We start from the raw sequence: 20,869 nt of genomic DNA on the forward strand, positions 1-20,869 counted from the left end.
TAGTAGTAGTAGTAGTAGTAGTAGTAGAAGTATTATCGGGACTAATATTCCAACGTTCGTCTTCGTTCTTCTGTTCGGCCCCATCTTAGAGATCATCATCCTCATCGTCGTCGTCATCATCAGGATCATCGGGAGACACGTTTGCCACAGCGGAACCGATGCTACCTAGGGGCAATGGCGGAAGCAAGTGGTGGCCGATTCGGTTGCTGTTGCTACTGCTGCTAATCGAGTTGTTGTTATTGTTGTTTATAGTGCTGCCACCGGTGCCCTGCAGGGGTCCAATAGGCCCTAGCACCGAACCAAGCGAATGACCGCCTTGGCCCATTTCAGGCGGTCCGTGTCCACCTACAGGCGGATGATACTGCAATCAGCTGTAGGGCCCTCCGTTGAGCGCGTGGTGAGCCTCTAGCGATGTAACAGGCTTGCCGTCAGCCAAAATGGCGGTCACCTCGGATGGTGGGCATTTATTTAGTCCCATAGAAGGAATTAGCCCGTTCTGAAGCTTGCTTTCTTTTTTTGCTTTCATGCGACGGTTCTGTAATGAGGCAAAAAGCCGAAATAAATAAAAATATATACGTACGATATTAGTTGAGTCGTCATTTAGCCTCTAAATAAAACGATGTCATTTGTCATTATATAGAAAAAAAAAACTTTTCCGTGTTTTATACTAGGTACTTAAGCTATCTTGTTTTCAACACGAGACAAACCACATCTACATCCGGATTTGAGCCTAGATCACCACGTGCTCTCTAGTTTAGTAGGCTAAACACATTACTCACTACACTACCATAGAGATCTATACCGAGAAAAGCCTTTAGTCATCACCATAAACAGCATTCGTGATTAAGATGTTCGACGAGGCAAGAAACATGTACAACGGATACAAAGTTATATGAACATATAATACGCTTTAAGTTAGACACAGATGTGCCCATGTTCAGTTTCCAAAGTATTAAGGTCGATTACGATGATAAAAAAAATCTTTGAATAAGTCTTTGACAAAGCGGACCCGAAATTTCACCAGGACAGTGTATGCGCTTGCTAAGTGAACGCGTATAACACATTATGTAACTTCTATCTACGAGAACGTTGAAATTGCTCAGTGCACGCTAAACGTGACAACATCGCAAAACTGAAAATGATAGTGAGGAAATACATTAGTGAGTAAAGTCCTAAATAACAAAAGTCTGTCTTAAAAGTTAAATTACTTAATGTATGTTATATGTTTCGTCTGTCTTCGTGATTGTCCGACAAGAATTAATTACTATACCAAAATTAACTGTACTCCTTTTGGGAAAACAGAGGAACTCCAATGCTCTTATACGCATGACCGTTTTGTTACTAGTATATTTGCGCTCTTTTTCGTCCACGAGTTTCAAGCTATCATGAAGCGAAAATTCGGGATAGAAAGTCATATATTTCTCATAAATGTGTTCACTGCTGTATATTGTATGCTAGTTGGGCTCTCCAGCTGAAAAAGCAGTTCCCACTCACGCAAATCTCCAAATTGTCCTCGCCTTTCCTAGGGTAACTTGCTCTTGCACTACTTTTTAACTGCTCAAAGAAGCAAATGGACAGACAGGTAGAACAAACGGTAAGTTCGGCTTGAATACCCTTGAAAGAGTCTCTTCTTGCCACACTCTCTTGAAGAGTTACACGCGCTTCTGCACCGCGTTGCTGTTGTCACTCTTGTTGTTTCATATAATCATTGTTACTACGATTGCTACTGGCATTTCGATACTGACTAGTACATCCTTCCACTGTGTTTGATAGACGTCCCCTGGCACACACGTTATTGCCATGATATTGCATCAGAGAGGGCGGATAGGCAAGTGCTATGGCCAGCTTGGATTTCGTTACTTACACGCGCAAGTAACGAAACTGACCCACAAACCCAGTCCGATTAGACTTAGGATAGATAAAACACTCTATTGGAGATACTATTCGATATGATTGCAATTAACGTACGCGTAAGCCTATTATTTCCAAAAGTACTATATTTGTGTATGGCTTGCAGTTCAACCACAGATGGAAGACGATCGATATAGCGATCTGAAATCGGACCATTTTTGACAGTTGCCGAAGCTCAGATGATTAATGCACAAGTAGTCAGTGGCTGATCAAAATGTCTGAAATTATCAAATAGAGTAAACAAGATTTGTTTAAGTATATTTCGAACGAATCTACGCTGGCTGAAATTGGTTCCTCTAGTGCCTAACACACTAAAGCGTGCACTCTGGAAAGTTTTAGTGCTAGGGAATTTCTGGATTTCGACATCGTGGAAACGCCTCCATTGTCATTCCAGATGTCAGTGATATAATAAGATCATATATACATAAATAAAAACGCTCGTCATACAAACAAAACTAAGACGAAATATTAGTTAAAAACACACACACACATATATTGGATCGAATTTTCCATACATTTCGACATCTTTCGGCCAGCAAAATAGCGGATACAGCTTTAGAAACTGTATTGGCAGGAAGGAAGGAAGGAAGGAGCGTGGTTGTACTTTTCTGCCAGGTTGAACAACTACGTAATAGGCGTAATCAATCATAGTGGCCAGATCGGCATAAATCACTGTAAACAAAAAGAATCAGCGTGACCTGAGATGTTTCGGCCTTCTCCGACGTCGTCTCCAGCACTTGTCTTAAGGCTCCGCTATTCCTTACACAGTTTGCATGTGTACATTGTATAAGTCCGACAATGATAGCGGATCGAGTTCGACCTTTTCGTGAACTGATTTGAAAGCCAATAACGGGAATTCATATATTTAGGAATATTACAGAATGATCTGGTCAACAATGCTGGATAAACGTACGTTTTCAACCATGTAACCTGGCTATTTTTACAGATCTAAAAATTGAGCCATAAGATCGTATTGCATTGGCTGAACGTATTTCAATATTTGTTCTGTAGTGGAGATGTTTATGGAAATTGAGTAGTGCTACAAGGTATCGCAGGCGTATTGCGTCTCCTGGATACAAATATCTGATGCTACAATGAGTTCTATATTTTATAGCATTGCTAGCTATAGTAGCTAGTACAGAATACCGTGATTTCATCAAAAACAAGGAGGATATCATTCCTGAGCCAACTAACGCGGTCGGGAAGATGTTTTGCCTACTACTTACTATAAGATAAAAAAAAAAAAAAAAAACTTTAAGAAACTCCTATGGAATAAAATTCGTATTGAAATCAATATCGCCTGATTGAAAACATTAGATGGCTTATAATAGCTTGAAATACATAAAGCTTTTTTTCAGCTCAGATATTTTAGCACATAGTAATACGACTGTTATGCAAGGCTCTTCTAGGAGAGAGCTAGAACTATAATACGTTCGGAGAATAAAATAGTTGCCAATCCACACAAATAATTTTTCGGGTCTGAATGAAATTATAAAAAAAAAATGATGTCGCCATAAAACTCAAGCATTTATCACTTTCTGCTTATTATTCTCGGGCTAGCAGTATATATATATACACATATATGTGTGTATATATATATAATTGATCAGTTGAACTGAGAGGTCCGTGTTCTTGCTGGCAAAAATGGGGTTCTCTGACGGAAGAAGGAGAGTGACCACGGGCATAGCAAATCGTTGCAGTTTTTATGGCCACCGACCAATAATGCAAGCTTTGACTATGGAAGATAACTTTTGTCATCGAAGTCCTTTTGCCAAAGTCAAAGACGGATATGACATTATTGTAATGATTATTACTGGTCTGCAATAGCGAGCACGGCAGCCGCGGTAACAGACAAGACGACAACGAAACTCGTAGTGATTGTTATAGCAGCGGCCACATTGACCACATCTTTATTACGAGTACTCGGATAGACGGAAAAGAGAAGAGGGGACAGAGGAGAGAGAGAGCCGGCAAAATGCGTTATCTGTCCAATCGACTGGACGCGCGATACGACACGAAGGGTCCGAAAAGCCGGCTACACACAAGTACATTTATCCATCAATACACTCGTCCATCTTTAGTCATTCCGTAAGTCAGTGAGTGGTCTACAAAGTTGACGATTCGAGACGTACTCACCTTTGGCAGAGTCAAACAGCCCTGTCTTTCTGCGACGAAATGTGTGAAAAACGTGACAAGGCTGAAAATACAGTGGGAGAACGGGAAAAGGACTTAGCAGCAAGAGCGGAACGCAGTAAAAGTAAAGAAGGTGCACAAAGCAGGCAAAGTGCATCAGCTGCTGTTACCGTGCTTGTAAAAAAGGCTTGGCAGTTACTGAGTCGAAGTTTCTGCCATCTGCTCGTTGAACTGCAGCAACAATGTTTATTGCGTCGGCTGATTTGTTTTGCCGCCATTACGCATGTTCAGTACCGCTGCTGCACTACTAGCGGGTAGGACCAAAGAGGCCGGAGTGGTTGCGTGAAGTACGTACGTCTGGCCCCCTGTGTACACACACGCAGCTAACCGGCTACATGTCGGTATATATTTTTGAAACTGGGCAGACTTGGATAGACACACGCAAAGAGGTGCACGTATATGTACACGTTGACAGACACATGGCTCCTACCTATTGTCTACCGAAAGAGTTGCCGGTCCTACCCTCCTTTGGCGTCCGGTGGCTACTAGTTCAGCGGCTGTTACGATGACATCAAAGACCGCTTTTTTCTCAACATAATCATCGTCATCATGACAAGTTGTATGTCTATTGCATTTTCTTCAGCTGTCATTCGACGCAAATGTCGTTCACTCTCTCGTAGCCTTCCGTCCGTCCTAACAAGTCCGACCATTAGTCAGCCGGCCGGCCAACCACGTGAGGCGGCACACGTAGACAAACCTGAAGTTGCGTAACCGCTTCAAAATTACAATGATTTAAATAATTAACACCACTATCAAAGCAGTAATGACAACATCATCGCGGTCAAGGTGCGCGTGAGACAATCGTCGTCGCTAATTCTTCATCGCATCTGTAATAATGGCTGCCCCGAGCTGGCTACTCGTTCTACTGCTCGAGGTAAAAAGTACAACTATTACATACGTTGTGATTCTGGTGCTAGAAAAGATATTATTGTTTGTCGTTTGCACCGTCCAGTTCATTCACGTGCATATATCTTGAGTATGGGGCGGCTCGAGGGCTACATCGACAATAGCAATGCGGCTACCTACGTATAACTGCAATGGCATTAAATTATTCCGGTACGGCTTTCAGTGGACGGCTGCCGCAACGTCATTATCCATTCGTGTTATTTTTACAGTACTTGTTATTATTAGTATGCTATGAAGTGTTTTTTTTTCTTCCTAGAGTTTGTTCGTGTCGGCTGATACAGAGTTCTGACGACGCCAGCCTGCTCCTTAATACTATGACCATGCTTGATCATCGCTACTCCTTCATTTTTTGATATTGTCGCTGCCGCCGCTGTTATTATCGTTGTTAAGGCCAAAGAAACAGCCATTGCGAGCATGGTTTTGTTTCAGAGCGGAGCCTCGTTAGAGTTTGCGTCTTCTTGCGAAGCAGCGGTACGGCGGACGGGTTCGCTGGCGTCATCGCTGCTTAGATGAAATGTAATAAGGTCGCTCACACCTTCTTTAGCGGTGGCCTATAATGAAAATAATCGCCAGTCGTGTACCATTGGAATATTCTCATAATGAAAGATTTCTCTAACAATTAAGCTTTAGTTGACATTTACACAGATCTCGTCTCTGACTCTGGACTATTCACTCATGTTAGACTCTGGCCTTTTTCCTTTCTCAGATATTCACATACACAATAACAATGACATAAAAGTGCTTTTATAAATCCTTTACGGACGTAGAATTGATTGTGAGTCGTGGTAAAGAGCTATTCTAAGTGCTCCGCCGAAAAACATAAGATACCATTTTCACTAATTTACGTATTAACGCGTAAGTAATTATGAAGCCAATCTGATAGTCTGAGTTTGACGTCCCGTATTGCCACTAGGCGTTGCTTGTGACGCACTAAGCTTCGATCCTGAACTATTTTTTAACCAAAATGCTTTTCCCAGACAGGCAGGCAGGCAGGTATGCTATGTGCAACGAATGACTTGACCGACTAGATGACCTATATATGCGTGTGTAACGACTCTGTTCGTAGTGAATGCTGTGTTCATCGACGTAGGCGACCATAGACCTATTTGGACATCATTTGCTTTTAGCTTCGATCAATCCGCTGCACGATGTGTGTCATCATCCGGTCATCTGTTCTCTGTTCAGTTGTCTGGCGACGCTGCCATTGTCGCTGACCGTACTACATGAACTAGAGAGCTACGAGCAAGCAAAGTAAGCGGGTATAGAGCAGAATGCACTCGACCCTGCTGTACCGATGACGCTCAATGTGTCAAACGTGGTCACTGGCCGCACGCCGAGGGGTGACATCCTCAATATGGCCACTTTCAAACTCGCTAACTTTCCCTCCCTTCTACTATGCTCCTTTCCCCTAGCTCTGTTCCTTCATTCATGATGATCCTCCTGCCAACGACGATGTGATTCGATGGCTCTATATCGACGAGGGTTGAAAGGGATAGATGATCGACTTAAGTCCGTGACTGGTGAATGAAGCAGCAGCGGCAGAACCGCAGCACAAGAGCTGGCCAGGCGGACGCAGCGGTAGCGACAACCTTCGGCCTGCTGTTGAGGCTGGCGAAATGATGATTATGTGTGGCTTTGGGCCTGGCTGGGTCTAGTCCGGCTCTGGACGTGCGATTGCCCTGACTATGTATGACTGCTTTGCTAGCAGCAGCGGCGGCAGCGATAGGGGTAGGACTAGGCGTAGTTTCGGTTATCTCCGGGTGAAATGACATGAGTGGACTGGTTGGTAGTCGACTTTATGGGCTGACGGGCCAGAGGCATGAAGTCGATCCCCCTGTGAACAACTATGATCATCCCGCGTCCGTGCGCAGGGTCCGTGTTTGTAGAGTGTATAGACAACGGGACGAATCCGCTATGGCTTTTTGTGGCGTGGCAAAAAGCGCGACAGTGGTCTGTCTGAGCGTAGATACCAACGATCCGTGGGGTGGATTGTTACATTTGACTGGCCCGTCAGTACTGCGGTCCGCGAAGTAATCGACGGTAGTACACGCTGCCTCATGACCTGTCATTGGCGATCGCCAGCATCCGCCCTATGCTTCTTCCGTCCTCGCCACTTACGATATACTTGCGAATCCCTTATAGCCCTCACTGGTCGGTGGCCGACTGAAGAATAGGCAGTGTGCGCACGTCATGATGGCAGCGGCGCTCGAGTGCTGCATCGAATATCATTATGACACTGCGGAGGATAATTCCCTCTAGGTGGACTCGAGCCAACCTAGGTTTTCAAAGTTAGCCAAAACAAAAAGACCCTTGCCAGGTTCGTTCGATTGTGCATATCTTCATTGTCGGGCCAGTCCTGGGTTAAAGATGTTTCGACCGTTAGGAGTGTCGAGAACTTGTAAGCTTGAATAAGCATTGCCAACTAATTTGTGCTGGACACTAACATATGTATAGGGTATTTTGTTTCAAGTTGTGCCCATAGGTAGGGAGGCATTTTAGTGGAACCTTTAAGGTTGTGTAGTGTTATTTTTACCTGAAACCAAATTTTTATTTGCCGTTCGGAGAGACAGAGTGCGTGGGCGATCTCGATCCTTCGTCGCCGCGTTAAATATCTGAAACCACCCAGAAAAAAATCATTTCATTATTATATGAAATATTGTTGGATCTTTCTGCTGCTAGAAGAGCTCAAAATTGTCTGTAGTTTTAATAAACTATTCGAAATTGATTGTTGCCCAAAAAATGGCGTAATCGAGCGCAGTTTCAAAGCGTATAATTTGTAATTTGCAAGTCGAAACCTTTTAGAGATAATGGTAAACCCTCCTCGTGTTTTTATTCAACCTAACTGCATACTCCTCTAGTCAACCCGAAGCCATCAAAGGAAATGAGTGTCCTTTGAGGATATCCTGCAGTGCCGACTTCAATTACACGCCGAATTTTCCATTCCCCTCTGTAAATACGCACCCGAACTATAATGCCGAGATCACACGGCTTTTAGCTGGATCTGAATTTGCCTATTCGTTATGACGATTATGTGCTTCCATGTATCATCCTGCCTGCAGATAGTGAGCAGACGAGCATCAAAGCTTTTCCCTCGATGCTAAAAGTTGTCGCGAAATAAAAAAAAACTACTCATCTAACTTTACTGCGCTTTCGTATTAGTCACTGTTGTCATCGTAACATCCCGGAGGCACATACAGTTTTTCGGTATTGCGCTTCAAAGTGGCTGCTAGACAAACAGAAGATCGACTTGGACGCGCTAGTTGATTGATCTTCTTCAAACAAATACAACTGTCTGACTGGCCTTATCAGGTAGACGAGCTATTTACCTTCGCCGACAGACTCAGCTCCAGATCCGAGGGTACAAAAGATAACCTCGCTATCTGCACAAGCGGATTCTCACACTGAATATCTTTAAAACAAAAGTTTAATGAAGATTGAGTTACTATGTCGTTTCGTACTGCGTCGTCGTAAGACTGTCTCATAGAGCAATCGGCCTGTACTCAAGCTTGAGCGGCTAATGTCAGATACCATATACGTTTCACACCCTTTCGACTAATGCTGAGAGAGTATTGCCGACACGTTAAATTCTACTTCACTAAAGAGTGTCCCTCTACAGATACGTCCGAGATTCGACCCGCGTGTCCCTCAATAGAACTGCAGAACTATCGGCCCACTTAGCAACGGCGCATACTCTGCACTTCCCTATCGCTCTTCATCGATAGTCGAAAGCTCACTGTCGTTGCGGCCTCAAATAATCGCCGTTTAGAACACTTAAATGCTTACCTGGTGGTTATATTTTAATTAATCTTAGATTCCGAATATATTCACTTGGATACAGACTGACATTTTTTGGATGCGAAGCTCTGGTCTTCCTACTTACATACTTGACGTCTATAAAGTTTTCCGGTGGATAATCGCCATAAGAATTATCATACAGCATCACGATATAATAGATGAACATTGTACACAACGGCTATACGCCAGTGCGCAGGCGTCCCTTCGCCCAAAAATGAGCATCATACATAAAATTGCTTACCGTGACGTTCTTCAAAATTCTAGAAATGAAAAAAATGGCCTATAAAGACACTACAGTGTATGTCTGCAGTCCGTACTGTTGAAAAATACTAGCGGACGTATTCGCAAAGCGATCGTTGCTAAGTTCGCTACTTCGAAGCGATAGTAATATTCTCAGACAGGTACGGTAATCTACTGTAAACGATAAAATATAAACTGGATCATGTTTGTATCAGAAGGTTGTTAACTTCCGCATAGCCGCCGGCCTTAACTTTGTGCCTAACGTAATCCTTGCTAACGCAGTTCGGTCGGCTTCACCTATACCAGGTAGCCTCAGCGGGCATCTAACCACAATAATAGCGGAAACACCCAGTAACAAGTGAAGGCGAACGAAATGTCTCTCGCTGGCTCGAATCAGACATTGTGACGGGCTGGAAGGTGTTTCGGCTTCAACTTCTGACGGCACTGTGTTCATGTCGAACGATTGTCTAGCGTTTGAGAAGTGAGAGATGGCGAGTCGGTAGTAGGTCCGATTTCGCCAAAAACATTTTTGGGGTGGCAGATAGGTAACTGTTCATTCGATTTAGATCTAAACCACCTAGCATCGAACGATCCGAAACGCAAGCGAGAAACACTGACCGGCCAGTGAGGTCTATCCGCCAACAGCGGTATAGTTGCCAGTGCATCTAGCCGCTACCGCTTGTTGAACAGTAAACACGCTGCTTGAGTCACGAACCATGACGCGGCTGCGGCAGCAGGACGATACAAGACGAGAAATCTGACAACAGAATAGTTGCGGTTTTTGCATGCCCATTCATTGCTATCGCTACACCGAACACGCTGCCGTCAATCGTTCTTCCTGTTCAAACCGCAGCTGCGAGGATTCGATAGACGGACAATTCCTTCATGGCGCAGTTGGTCATAGGAGAAGAAATAGATAGATAGATGCAAATATGTGGTCCGATATCGCGGTCGATATCGGTGAATTTCTATAGACCTACCGACGCGGTATTTTCCGTGGTTGATCATGTTATATTCTTCTGCTTCGTCATTCGGCAGCGCGGTTAGGAGTTCGAATTTTCGCCCAGAGTTCACGACGAAACATCACCACGCGAAATTCTACCTTTGCTCAACAAAAACACCAATCGATTATTTAACTTTATAGAAATGATCGCACAGACACACTGGGACAGCTAATTTGTGTCATTCGTTTTGTGTGTATGTTAATTGGATACATCTGTTTCATAGTATTTTTGTAGAGCAGTTAGTTCATGTTTTTGACGGAAAAGCCCGTTGGGCATACTGGACCGACATGGAGAAACAGCTGGATCTTGCTAGAGACTCGGCAACCTTTTGTCGACGACTTGAAGCGTTCACTAAGCAAAAAAAAATAAAGGACGCACTCCCATTCCCTTTTTCTCTTAGTTCAATTGAACTTGCAGACAATTTCGGAAGGCAGTCTGAACGATTCTGTTGACGGATCCACACCTACTCCTAGGACTGTCATGGCAGGTAGCTGGCCACCTCTGCACCTTTCCGTGGGTAGAACATCGAATCGAATAAGCAAAAAAAATTGAGGGTAGCAAAAGTTTACGCGGTTGAACCAAGTAGAAGCGGCCATTTTGGTATTGCTTCTGCTGAGGCAGCAGCCGAACGCACGCTGCAATGGCTAAAACGGTAGCAATACTCACAGTGGCCCAGCTACGAACTGCCGGGATGGCGGATTGCGATCACCACTCGACGACGGTACGGTGATCGCTTCGTAACGAAACGAACCGTGAAACTATCCCTAAAACCAGTTAGGCAGCCAGCCAGGGAGCTTTGCAGCCATCCTTACGTATCGCTGACGCTAGAGTGCGGGTGGGCCGCTGGAAAGAAGGGATAGACTTCTGTATATTAAGCGTCACTGCTAGCCGCGGTTTGTGAACTGTCGAATAGAAATCAGCTGGCGAGAAGCAGCGAGTTGACGACTACGGATGCAGTTGGTTCACGGAGAAGATGCAAATATGGGGGTAGGAAAGTTGCAGGCGGATCAGTGAGTAGCGAAGCAGACGAATGGCAAAAAGACCCAGAGAGAAACCAGAGTAAACTCGCGTCAATATTTGCGCCAAGACAAAAAAAAAACAATCAGATAGGACATTTGGCAATGAAAAGCGTTGAAACGACCTAGAATATTGTTCGCAAAACGATACGACACCAAGACCAACACATTTGCGTTAGAGAATGCAACGGGAAGACACGAGTGGCACGGATTTCTGTGAATGATATGAACGTAGCTAATAAAAAAACTCCGACTGTCCAATTCCTTTATCCATCAGTTCGTCAATGAGTTACTTTATTGATACACTTTTTAGGCGGCTATCAGATTCTGTCCCAAATTAATTTTTGTCTTGCAAAAACCGCAGCCTTTCGTATTTTCTTCGGAGCGCCAAATGAGTGTATGTTATTAGTGAGAGCTGTGTTACATGTCTTATAAGCTTGTTGTCAATCTGAAATGTTTATGTAGATTTTGTCTCTCTTTTTTTTTGTTTTTAGACACGCAGCTTGTGTAGTACGTGCACGAGATTGTACAATCGTGTCTCTTTCCGGCGATATTACACTTGTACGACTGACCAATTATGTAAGCTATGCTTGAACGAGGCGACACAAATGAGTAGCCTACATTCGACAACTGAATCGTCGTTTTCTCGCCCTATCTGCTCCCTATGGCCATACAGTCGTTGTATTAGCTTAATTTAAGCGTGCGTAGATACATAATGCATGCAATACAATGGATTCATGCCTTTCCAATATTCATGTATATGTGTTTCGAGTGGCACGCATCGGAACAGAGGGCGGACTGCGTAGAGCTATTGCCAGCGAAAGGGCACATTGTTTTTGTGAATACATTGAATATACTTCCTACACACTTTTTACTTTCTGTAATACCATTCACCGTTAACTGAGTGGCTACCGTCCAAGCGGCAACATTGTCTCCTAACTACTGTGTCTGCCTACGATAATTTTACACTCGCAGTTTCCGCCATCGTCTCAACATGTGTTATCAACCTCCTGACACAGTTTATCTTCAGTTGATTTAATCATTGCAGTTCACCAAATGAATCGTGGTCTCAGTCGCCATTAACGGCGTCGGTGCCCAAGAGGTTTTCATGTAAGTCTAGCACAGTTGAGCAGAGCCTCGTGTCCGGCAACCGCCCAGCCAACTCATTGTCCACTTGCTTACTATCTATTCATCTATGTACGTGTGTATGCTTCTATTTCGCCTGCTACTCGAAAGTGTCGTCGAGAGCAGCACGTAATGTCCCCGCCCTATGGTCTTATTCACTAGGCCACTCAGAGGGCCCTTCAGTTTTTTTTTCGATAGCCGCTAGCTGCGCGACCGAAGGGGGCACTGCTTTTGCTTTTCTTCGTCCCCGTAGAGGGCACTGTAGTACAGCCCATGGTTAATATTTAAGCAGACGATGGGCTATAGCATACTGATACGACTACTGTAGATAGAGCCAACGACACGTCAGCCTCGGCGTCAACAGCAGCCGAAGCAGTAGGGACCACAGCCAGCATACGAAGCATGCATAGACATACAGTCGAATACAGTGGTCAGCAGTTTGGTGATCATACAGCATACACAGAGGTACTCTGGGATAAGAGAGAAAAATAGGCTGTGAACGAAAAGGACAAAGAAGAAGGTCCGTCACAAGCCTCGCAGGTCGTAGATTCCTCAGCTTCTCGCCAAGGCCCGCTACCTCAATCCGTAGCAGAGCTAGTCATTCTAACCAGTCTTATGAAGCGGTGCCTCTAAGAAGGATTACAGTCAGGCCGTAGCAGTTGGTTAAGGAGGTTCGAAGGGTCACGAGGTTCATTGTAGGCGGAATTTTAGCCTAGCAGCAGCGGCAAGCGAAAGGTGGAAAGGAGAAGGAGCGTGTGAGGTTGGCTGAGGGCAGACGTGATAGAACACGTGACACATACAGATGCCGAGAGACATTTGCGCCCCTCGTAGCTGGACGCGCATAGGGCTTAGGTCGATGTATCTATGTCCCTGCCAGTTTCGCTCAGTGACGAGAAGGGCACAGGACATAAAACAGGTTGTGAATTTTTAAGGTATGCCTATGATACGCTAGATGTACCACCCACTCGCAAAAGGAAGTAGCGGCAAAAGTCAACAAACAATGACTACAAAGCTGACGTTGTTGGTGGCCGGACTTCAAATATATAGTGATCCCCCGCCCCATCTTCTCCCCCATATCCAAGTAGAATAATTGTAGTAGGTATCTTTGCCTTTATTATACTATCTGTACCTGTTAAATTCTACGTAGTTTGCGTTATACATAGACTGCTACTCATTATCTATACACGCTTGTATACACCATCTTACAATGTGAGGCGACTGAGCGCCCTTCGACTAACACAAACCAGCAAAGCCACGTTTTACAACTGAAAACGATTTCAAAGGCAGTTTAAGCTGGAAAGATGATTTGGAATCGTTTATTGAAAAATGCGTTGTTAATATGTTAGTTCATCGACACCTTCATGACGGTTACCACTGTATTCATTAAAAGCGTCCATCTGAAGTCTTGTTTGTACCAGGGTTATGGCAGATGAAAACCGCATTGCAGGGCATGTGTTACGGGCAACCTGTTTGAAAATCAAATGTATCAGTTCTTAATATAATCGTTGCGGGTAGAAGGTGAGCGTCAGCTATGGTGTATCAGCTCCGTTGAACGGCATGTACTCCCCTGTGTAAAGTATCGGTATGTTGTAAAATGGACCAGCGCGGATAGGGACTGAGCTAAATGTTGCAACATTTTATTTTTAGTTTTTTCAATAGCCCGCAAGATTGATCAGTGCTCTATAGAATTACGGAACTTCAAACACGACGTATATTTGATACGCTTATCAATGCAAAAGTTTACGCTTCTAGCTATAGTTGTAAGATCAAAGACATACCCGATACGCGCTTGCGTCAACTACCCAATATATCGAAAACTCTTATTATGCCTATCGTGACTTACAATCTTTTCGGAGACACAAGAGCAGGTAAGATCTTACCGGGCAAGGCCTTCCGGGATTTCAGTGCAGTATGACGCTCGTCGATTTCCCTCGGCGATTTCGAGAAAATCGCCATCGCAAAACAAGGAAACGTAGCACACACTATATCCTATCGACGATTTGGTAGGCATCGGCTATGCGTGTCTGTATATCCCTGGCTACGCATAAACGTCTATCGATACTTGTGTGAGCGTCTGTGATTATGCCGATCCTATCGTACAATCGACATGGCACCGCTGGCCGTTGCGTTTTTCTGCGGTTATGTTCGACCCCACCTGTGAAAAGTCGGCGACTCTTAACGGCATCCACCGTTGACTAGGAACAACCGAAGCAAACAACGAATCTGTCTGTTATTTCTACCGCTGTCGCCGGGGTTGGTAAGTGTCATAATGGCCACGTCAGCCCCTGCAGTCCTTAATCCAATTTTAGATCTCGTCCCGTCTTCCCCTCTGCCTCGTCCCCTCGCTTTTCTCATCTTCTTTTGGTGCTCGTTTGTGTCTCTCAACGGCTGCACGAAGGCTTGTTCAATCTGCTGCTGCTGCTGCTAGGTTACTGCACCACCACTCAGAGTCGTCTGACCCGCGGTTTAGTCCGAATACAGTGCGCGGCGGCTGAGGCGGCGACTGTCGCTGCCAATAGGCATATAATATGGTATCCTCCCATCGATGGACGGGCGGACAGACAAGCAAGCGAGACCATGATCTGAGAAGTAAAGTCACGGGCTTCTTCTGCACAATGTCGCAGTCTACATTGCCGCCGAGGCACACATTGATTATGCTCATTTATCATCTATGCTTTCTGTCTCTTGATCTAGCACTTTTTCGACCTCTCTTCTCTTGAAAGGTTCGTTCGGAGTCTGGGATTTGTCCCAGCAACGAATCATTCTTGGTTCCTGAATATCTCCATGGCGGTGTCTGAAGCTTCTTCAGGACAATCCGACATTGTAGTGTACCTACGATAGTAACTCGTCGATTTCTTCGATACTACGACTTCGTGTCGTGCAATGGGGTACGAATTTTCAGCTTCAGACCTAACCTAAATGAATGCAGCCTCACGATCACGCGCAGAATTGTTGTCGACAGACACTTATTTTAGGCGAAGTGGAGAATCAGGCGAATAGGCGCGCAGTAACATTTCTAGTAGCTGTAGATGGATGGACAGATAGATGATCAAGCTAAGTTATCTACTGTTAGATAGGGGATAGCTCAGGTTAGATCTACGCTATTTACTATTTCTCTTCGTCCACGATTTGCTGCTGCTGCTGCTGCTGCTGCTGCTGCTGCTACAATAAGTGTTAGGAACGGCAGCTTCGACAATACAAGTACCTCCGAATGGCATCCATAGCGGTGCACTACCCCTGCACCCCTACGATTACCTAGCCATAACACTGCCACCATTAGCACTACAGCCAGCAGCATCGGCGCAGATGAGGATCGACAATGAGATCGAGGCTGCTCTACCACTCATAGCGTACGAGAGATGTGTGGCTCGATCGGGGAAGACATGTAGCTAGACATCTACTCCGCTGACGCGGTCTGCATTGAGCCACGACTGATGGTAATGTGGTTGAGTTTATCGTTGTGTGAGTGTCTACTTAAAATTACCTTCTCGTCTGGGTGCAAGCAGCGCTTCAATGATGGGGAAAAAGGGACACACTGGGGGAAGGCCACGTTTAACCAAAGTCAAAGCAGTGTCGACTACACGACTACATAGTTCAGCCTAGACTAGCAGATATGCAGTCGCCTCGGCCATAAGTGAGCTTCTAGGCGGAGAGTGAGGGAGAGCGAGAAATATGTATTTAATGTGAGAACAATGTTCCCTCGTTCGAGAGCTATTTCGCCACTCATTTTTCATATCGGCGTAGCTTGAGTTGGCCTGACTTGGCCTGTTTTCTCGACTTTTACAGCAGCAGCAGCAGCATCAATACAGAGAAGTGAAGAGAACAACGATGATAGAATACTTCTGTGTTTTTCACTCGCGTGCGCGACTCTCTCGCGCTTGCTTGATGCGTCATGATTCTCTCTACGGCCGCCGAGAATTAGAAGGCCTATGGACGGACAGATCTACCGCAGCTATACGCGACATGCAACGGAGACAACGAATAAGCAAACTCGAAAACAGACGTTGATACATCGAGTAGGCGTCTGCGTACCTTTTCCGGTGTGTGGCACTAGCCGCGAAGGAGGCAGTATCCGCTTAGTCCCGGGTTGGCATGGATCATCGCGCACAAAACGAGCGGCAAAATGGATAAATAACAAGGTAGTGCAGCTAATATTATACCTATGCAGCTAGCTAGCTAGCTAGCTGATGAACTGCATTTCTATGATGTTACGCCGGAAATAAGATTAGCCGGAGAGTGGTGAGAAAAGACAGGATTCAAAAGGTGGATCATATGCTTTCCATTACGCACACACTAAGACACCGAGCGTCTAGAGATAAAGGTAGCAATGACAAAGCTAAGAGATCGAAAATGGCGGAGACTGATGTATAATAACAATAGTGTGTGCACGGAGCATCTGCTTTGGCGCCTCCTGCAGTGACAGGACGCGGCATCGACTTCGTCCTCTTGAAACGGCCGCTGCAGCCGCTAGCGGTCTGATGTTGGCCGACTGTATACGCGACCATCGATGTATGTTTGGGTGACGTGTACTAGTGGCGTAGCGTAAGAGTGTTCTTTTTCTTCAGGCTCGCCTGTAGGCCTCGGCCATTGCCTCTACGGCTGAATTGCTACTGCGACTTCAAATCAGCGAGCTGACTGGTTGATGCCATTTTTATAGTGACATACGCACAGGCAGTCCTTACGACGGCGAACAGCTCCACGGCCGTTTGGAAAGCCCTGACTGGAGACAGCTTGCTGTCTTCATAAGACAAGGAGGGGAACTTAGGTGGTAGCAGCTACTGATAGGACGACCCTACGTGACGAGAGCTGCCTTAGGCGGCCGCTACTCCTGCTGTCCTGCGACATAGGGAGTTGATTGTTGAAACACACTGGGTATCCCAGCGTCGACTCACTGCTAGTCAAGTTGGCTTTTCCCCGCATCTGTTCCCTTTTCTATCTGGGGCGACGCACGGGCTATCAGCTACGTGCGCGAAGCCGCACAGCTGGCCAGCTGCCTCGTTCAATATCCGAGACAAGACAGCTATTTCTTAGTCTTCTCGAGTAGAGAAAAAGGCGGCGAAGAAGAGCAAAAAAAAAGAAGATATTCTTCCGCCCTTGCTGCTGAATTTCTGAATAACAATCAGTCAGGCAAGCGGCCGGCCGGCAGGCAGGCAGGCAGGCCTACGCTTGCAGACTTCCGCTATACTACCGTAGATCGAAGCCGTCGCTATAGCTTAGCGTAGAAAACTGCCCCGGACCGTGTGGGGAGGAGGAACGCGCGGATTCAGGGGCGTACTGTTCCAAAATTTGCTACGCTTACCACAACTTCCACCGCAAAGGGACGATAGTTGAGCTTCTGCTGCAGCTTACGCTTGAAACTGTAGCAGCAGAAGCAGCAGCAGCAAAGAAACAAAGAGCGGGACCAAGCTCGAGCAGGAACATTATGCTGTTTGTAGAAAAAACTACCGATACACATATATTCCATACACTATACGAGTCTATACGGAGGCACAAAGAGCTGCCGAAGAAGCACTGATAGACCGACAACACAATCGTCACAGAGGTTCGTTCGTCCATTTTTCATCGTTGTCATCGTCATCTCTCCCCGTTTCTCCCGTTCGGTGGGGAAAAATAGACAGCGGGACAGGAGCGGCTGTGGCTTTTGCCTACATTCGCCCACTGTCACATAATCCTCTTCCTCCTGCTTCTCCTATCAGCCGCCACCGTCTACGCCAACGACCACCACCTCAACGCAAAGCGGGAGAGGGTGTTTGTGGAATTAGAAATTTTGCATTTCCGAAACAGTTTACAGTAGCAACAGCCGTTGCGGCAGCCGGAATATCCCTCCCTACTGGGAGCTGCAGTCGCAGCAGATCTCGGCCACGGCTCCGAAGCTACTTGCTCGGCGATTTTACTACGATATAGGCTAGCATCGTTCTAACGTATACACCCTACTTCTTCGCAAGCGATATCCCTCGATGTCTCAGTGGCAGCTAACGCTAGAATATAACATATGAAAGGATAAATATTACCACAAGGGGCAGGTCATTTGCCTATTGACTCACATCACCGAAATGATTAATAAGAACCATTAAACAATTTTAGAATAGGAAGTGTTGTAGCTTCATTGCTGTATGGCAAGTTTATCACAGACCAAGCATTTATGGGCCTTGCTTACGTACGTACACCTTTCTCCTACCGTATATATCAGTTCTATTCATGCGTAGCAACCGTTCTTGGCCATGATTTTAGTCGTAGTTAACGGCCTGCTCAGCTCTCGTCCATTATATACTAAATGTCAACGTCCTGTCGCTGTTGTTTTATTCGAAGGGCGAAATGCAGGTTCGTTTTAGCTTGCTACTCATCTCGACTGCTTCCATTCCTTGGCTGAGTAGGGGCAGACCTGGCTAAAACGGGACGAACTCTTCCGATTTCCCTTCGCAGCAAGACATCAATTAGACGTTGCCCTCCTGGTGTTATCAAATCACACTGTGTGACTAATGCGGAATCACTGAACAGCTAGTCAGTAGGCGGCAGTTACATTGCTACATAGGGTCTTTGTGTGTCTGTGTGTAAACGTGCGCGTGGAAACAATGTTACAGGATGTAGATGAAACGAACCCTCTGCCGCTGGCTTTGTCTGGCCATGTTCGTAGGGAAGAATGTCCATTCAAAGCCTGTGCTGCCGGCTTGCCCCAATGCTCCTGAAAGTAACATCGCATAAAGGTCGCATCCGCCGCTCCGTACGGAGAAAAAGACATCGATCAGGATCTCCGCTTTCCTTTACCCGTCGTTTTCGCCTCCTCGTTCTTTTTCTCCCCCAAGCTCCGAGTTCCCTGGCATGGCAGAGGAAATGGGACCCTGACAAGTCATTCAATACTATCTTCGGACACACACGTACACTCAGCGAAGTCGGAACACTACAGTAGGCTTTGCGGGAATTGCGAGTTAGCACTCCACATAGAAGTCGATAGCTCGATAACGATGACCGATTCATAAGCAACTTATCAGCTTAGTTCGTACACGCAATGGGTCCAACGACCCGGGCAACATTGACCCACTATATAAACACACAAGCATACACACACCGTGCTCGCATACACTCTCACATAAATTTATGGAAAACTTATCACTTTAGCGGACCTATTCACAAACGAAAACAGCTCTAGTGCGGAATCACTATCGATTAGAAATAACTGTTAAGTCGCTAACTTCAAAGTGACCTGAGCATTTTGTTGCGTTTTGTTCTACGTTAATGTATAGTGCTCATTATCATTTCATGGAGAACTGCTGTCTACTAACGTGCACTTATGCACGAGTAAAGAATATCTCGAAATTTGCTCTGACACTGCATGTACCGGACAACCTCTTCCTGGAATAATAGCCAATACTTTCAATCGGGAGCGTATTCGGCTTACGCAAGCTTTACGTTTGCTCATACAGAATATCTTCATCGGCATACCTGTTAAAGTGGAACTCTTTCTCGAGTTCTAGCGTCTGGTACCGGGTGTATGTCTGTCGGGTCCGCTTCGGGGCACTCGTCGGACATCCGCCCTGGCCATCTGAAAATGGGTAGAAAAAGAAAATATTACTTCACACAGGCTGACAGGAACTACACAAATAATATTCGGCGCATGTGTTATTTTAGACGCCTGCTTCGTTAAAATAAGACATTGGAAAAGGTTGTCTTGTTACGCTAGCTGAGCTGAGAAATTCGTGATGTGTCGATTGATGTTGAGTGTTTCGTAAAAATGTCCGTAAACAATAGCCAGCGGCTAGCCGAAAGTCCATTTAGCTTTCAATAATGTTCCTTCTAATAGAACGTCATGGTTTAAACGGGTACACAATTACCTAACAACATGATACGTCTTATTCAGACCTTTCGATTCTGACAATTCTGCATCATGCACCCGGAAAATCTATAACAAGCCGGCGTTAAATTCGCGCGTTTCGGTGCGGCAATGAGGTTTCATCTAAAACGAACAGCGTCGAATCAGACGCTGAGGATCTGTGCGACTAGCCTGAAACAATATCGTGACCCCACTTCCCTCTCTGCAATGCTTCACAATTTTTCAGCTTCACCAGCTCTATAAAGTAGACTGTCAACCGGCCGACCGGCTATCATCGGAAAGGAAGGAACGCATATTTTGGTATGAATAAAGCCGACACCGAATGGCCTTGGAGTTAACGCTAAAATAGTTTTGCTGCTGCTACGGGCTTGCATTGAGCATGCCCCATAATAGAGTTGCGTAGTGGTCCGAGCTAATGTTACGAGCTCCGATGGTTTCGACGCCGTTTGAATTGCCGAAGTTCCGCTCGACGCCCAACGAGAAGGCTAGATGGTCCTGGCCGGACAGGGTAGTAGGCGGTGCGTGCAGCCTAATGGCTTTCAGGCACGCTTCAGGCCCCCTTTGTGGTTGAGCAGCAGCAGCAATGGCAGAGAGAGTCGTAGCAGCAGCGCTGTCGGGTCAATGGCACCGCATCGAGACCTCACCGATCAAAGACTTCAGACCTGACTTGCCTAGCCTAGCCTAGCCTAGCCCAGTCCAGCCCAGCCAAGCCCAGCCCAGCTAGCCATCTCTGTTTGTCTGGCACAGGGCAATCTCTGTGAGTCCGTCTCTATGACGACTAGCTTACCTCTAGCTAAAGGGCACCTATATCATCCCCCGTTAGCACGATTCTACTAAAAGCTGCTATACAA

The 20,869-nt window shown here is 45.7% G+C and overlaps 1 protein-coding gene across 1 annotated transcript in view; it reads right to left on the minus strand.

Annotated features, from left to right (window-relative positions):
- Positions 1 to 230: 230 nt before the first annotated feature.
- LOC111272260 (uncharacterized) overlaps positions 231 to 20,869 on the minus strand; it is a 68,829-nt gene continuing 48,190 nt past the window's right edge. Inside the window, exons 2-4 of the mRNA XM_022853596.2 lie at positions 19,631 to 19,730; positions 7,544 to 7,622; positions 231 to 535 (exon numbers count right to left, since the gene is read on the minus strand). Of these exons, the coding sequence (XP_022709331.1) occupies positions 368 to 535; positions 7,544 to 7,622; positions 19,631 to 19,730 (347 nt within the window). The 3' untranslated portion in view covers positions 231 to 367. The remainder of the gene's footprint in view (positions 536 to 7,543; positions 7,623 to 19,630; positions 19,731 to 20,869) is intronic.

This window comes from Varroa jacobsoni, unplaced genomic scaffold, assembly GCF_002532875.2.
Source record: "Varroa jacobsoni isolate VJ856 unplaced genomic scaffold, vjacob_1.0 contig01874, whole genome shotgun sequence".
In the NCBI taxonomy this organism is placed as follows: domain Eukaryota; kingdom Metazoa; phylum Arthropoda; class Arachnida; order Mesostigmata; family Varroidae; genus Varroa; species Varroa jacobsoni.